At 50.6% G+C, this 3,763-nt stretch overlaps 1 protein-coding gene across 1 annotated transcript in view; it reads right to left on the minus strand.

The window, feature by feature from the left end:
- FAT3 (FAT atypical cadherin 3) overlaps positions 1 to 3,763 on the minus strand; it is a 520,386-nt gene that overhangs the window by 50,029 nt on the left and 466,594 nt on the right. The window contains exons 16-17 of the mRNA XM_015569255.1: positions 3,664 to 3,763; positions 483 to 680 (exon numbers count right to left, since the gene is read on the minus strand). The exon at positions 3,664 to 3,763 is cut by the window's right edge and continues 56 nt beyond it. Of these exons, the coding sequence (XP_015424741.1) occupies positions 483 to 680; positions 3,664 to 3,763 (298 nt within the window). The remainder of the gene's footprint in view (positions 1 to 482; positions 681 to 3,663) is intronic.

Genomic DNA, 3,763 nt, shown 5'->3' on the forward strand with positions numbered 1-3,763 from the left:
GGAGACCACTCTGAGCACTTGATTCCCTCCTGTCTCACTGAGAAACTTATCAAGCAGAGAGGTCCCTTTAAAATCAGAGGCCATGATTTGGCTCCATCCCGTTAGGACCAAGACTGGCAGCTTCCCCGAGTGGGGCGGCATGGCAAACACTACTCAGTACAAAGCAGCAAGCCTCGACTTTGGGGGTCAATTAGAACCCCGGGAGTTTTCGGAATGCAGATTTCGGCCCTGGGACTGCTGCCTGGCACACTCTGCAGGCATGTCGCTGCTGAACGACGACGCTTCCCTTCCTTCCTGTTCAATTTCACACACACAGGCCGCTTTTATTGGTGTGAAATTGAATTTGAGATTAAAAGGGGAACATGCCTGCATGGTAATGAATTATGTTGACGTGCTCCACAAAGGAAAACCAACCGATGGTTCCAGGAACAGGCCTGGGGGAGAGGCAGCCGGGCCCGGTGTGGCCAGAGGGGGAGGCGCACCTGGACACGCAGCAGGTATTCCGGAGACTCCGTGTGCCGGAAGACCACGGCTGACCGCAGCGTCCCGTGCGGGTCCAACACGAACTCCTCCTCCTCGTTTCCGGACAAAATAGAGAAGGAGAAGGGAGGCCCGTTGTGAAAGGAGTCTCTGTCTGTCACCACCAGCTGCAAAATGCTGGTGCCTACTGGCTTATTTTCCTGAATAAAAGAGTACATAAGAAAAGGGAGATAAAATTACACATCTGTTCACATTTTAAGAAGCCCTGTCATTACCGGCGGAGGACGCTGTGCTGGGAGACAGGGCTTTAGAGGAAGGGATTCCCTGGGATCGTATCTCATCTTCTGAAAATACGCTGGTGTCTGAAAGCGCCATGCTTCAGTCCTTGGCTGCCTCCCCACAGCTGCCCGATGAGACCAGGGGCTGCAGGTGAGAACACAGGACTTCACCTTGAACGGGTCTAGAGGTTCCAAAGATGCTACTGCCCCAACTTGCCCTTGGCTAGGCTGGGGATGCCCTGAGTTCATGCACAGCTCTGGAAATACACGGTGCTCCCTGGCCTTTGTGATCACATCAACACTCCTCTCAGACCAAGAAAACATCAACTTTTTGGGATGTGACATAAACATGTCACAACATGATTATGCTGAGGCCCAAAGCCCTGACACAATGTCACAACATTGGACTTGGGGGGAGGGGGGAGAGGACATTCTGGCAACTTCTCAGTAAATACACAAATGCTTATGCCAGATGGGAAATGGGCTTCACACCCCACAGCTCAGAATTCAAGTTTTGCCATGTTTCTTGAGGAATGAGAAGGGGGATGGGTGGGTGGAATACTTCTCAACTTCATCAGAATATTTGGAAGCCCCGGAGTTCCTATGCGAGCATTATTTTGTGGAACCTCTCTGCCTCTTCCCCCAAAATAGAAACACAAAGGTTTTTGTCATCCTTTCTTGGCTCAAAGGCTAGCCTCGCTTTGAAAAGGCCAAGTCAAATTCCTCTGCAGCTCGGCCACTGGTCCCCCTGCCCCACGCTGTTTAGACTTCGGCATTACCACGGTTAGGGCTGGAGTCAGTCTCATTAGTTCAGGCCTCGGATGATATCGATTTGGGGTTACATGAGCTTGGGTCGCAGAGATGAAGACAATGATACGCAGCAGTTTGGAGGCCGGTCCCCTTGTTTCATGTGCTGAATTAGTCTTATAAAAACCAGGTGTTGGAATAAGAAAACTACTCTGGGTTGTAAAAAGGGAGAAACACTTTTTGTAGGAGAACGAGAGCAGGACCTCAGAGATCTCTTACTTTGCCCCTTTGCCTCAAGTGGCTTTTGGTCATCAGGATGGAGACTTGGCCTCCGTCTGGAACCAGTCGCAGAACCGCCTCTGCCCAGCGTGGATTTCGCGTTCCACACTGACAGTATAGTCAGCACCACACAAAACAGAAGACTTATCGGTTTGTTTGCTCAGTCTACCAAGGCCATTTCCTCCATAGGAGAGACAGGGAGAGAGAGAGAGAGGGGGAGAGAGAGAACCCCGGGGTCTCCATCGGAGAAAGAAGGGCGAAATACAACACAGGCCCCTCGCTGAAGATATGAGCCAGGGTCACTGCTCACAGCGGAGGTTCTCGGTTCTTTCACTGCCGACTTCCTATTGTGCATGTGGAACAGCCTGTCAAGCTGATGGATGTGTGTCATAAAACTGAACGTTGAGTAGGCAAAGCCCATTTGGTTCAGGGGCGAGCACCCAGAGGCGGGAGAAGCAGAGAGAGCCCAGTGGCGACAGTCTCAGAGAAGAGCAGTCCAAGAGGAGGAGGATGGGGGGAAGGTGCAGACCCTGCGTGAAGCTCCGTGGGAGCAGGAGAGAGACGGGAATGCACAGCTGCTGGAAAAAGCATCAGAGAGGAGAGGAAACCCAGAAGGCCAGCAGGTGAAGGGATCCGGTTTCTCTGGCAAAGTGGTGGGGGATGAGGCAGCAAGCTCCTGGCTTTATGACCACCTCCCACCTGATTCCTAGCTCAGTGGTGCAGGGGAGCAGGCTATGGATGGCCAGACTCAAAGTCTTGAATGTTATTCCAAACAGGCCCCTCAAGACCTGGCTCACTATCATCTTACCTTCTACCCACAAAGCCCTGGGCCCCATGGGGGGTGAATCTGAGGCCAAACTGGATCAAGCAGAAGCTGATTCTCTAGACCAGCGGTTCTCAACCTGTGGGTCGTGACCCCTTTGGCGGTCGAACGACCCTTTCACAGGGGTCGCCTAAGATCATCCTGCATATCAGATATTTACATTAGGATTCATAACAGTAGCAACATGACAGTTATGAAGTAGCAATGAAAATAATTTTATGGTTGGGTCACAACATGAGGAACTGTATTTAAAGGGCCAGAAGGTTGAGAACCCCTGCTCTAGACTATCTGTGGTCCCCCCAAGACACGGATATCAATCTTGTCTCTGCTAAGTCCTCCACACGGACTGTATTCCCGGACTGGATTTCCTGAACCTCCCGAGGTCGGTTACCAGCTTCTAGAAACACGGGGAAGTGGAGGTAGCTCCGGGCCTACTACTGTGCTAATTAAGTATCTTTTGAATAAGAGAAAAACAGATGGGAAAGAGAGTCATTCTGATTGTAGAATGCCAGAAGATACTCCATCTAATGTTAAAGAGCTAGTGGATTTAAAGAGCTAAACACATTGCTTATGGATGAGTGGGTTTAGTGAGTAGCAGCCCTATCCTGAATTCCAGTCTCCCTTTGACTGATGAGCCAGTTAGTATCAATCTCCCTCCCTGGCCGGGATAGTACAAAGTAGCTTAAAGGCAGCCTCTGTGGAAAGAAAACAGTTTTTGCCAAAGACAGATCTTAGTTATAATCCTGATTCTACCACTTCGCTGCATGATCTTAGGTGAGCTACTTAACTCCTCAGATCCTTAGCTCCTTCACTTCACGGGGGTGGGGTGGGGACAAACGGTGTGTGGAAACTGACACTTGAAAGAACCCCACTGGTGACGGCACGTCTCAACATTTGTGAATCAGTTGCAATAGAAAAGTCAGACTCTTTTTATGCCGGCCCTGTGCCTGGGTGAGTTGATATGAGGTAAAAAGCAGTAGTAAACCGTGCCGAGTAACAGCAGAGAAAGAAGCTGAGTGTGTCAGGACAAGTGCCCGACAGGCCCGATTCACGCACCTGAATCACAGCAGTATAGTTAGCAGGTGTGAAGACCGGGCTATTGTCGTTCACATCGGAAATGTCAATGTTGACGGTGGCAGTTGACGACATCACAGGA

This window comes from Myotis davidii, unplaced genomic scaffold, assembly GCF_000327345.1.
Source record: "Myotis davidii unplaced genomic scaffold, ASM32734v1 scaffold345, whole genome shotgun sequence".
NCBI lineage: Eukaryota > Metazoa > Chordata > Mammalia > Chiroptera > Vespertilionidae > Myotis > Myotis davidii.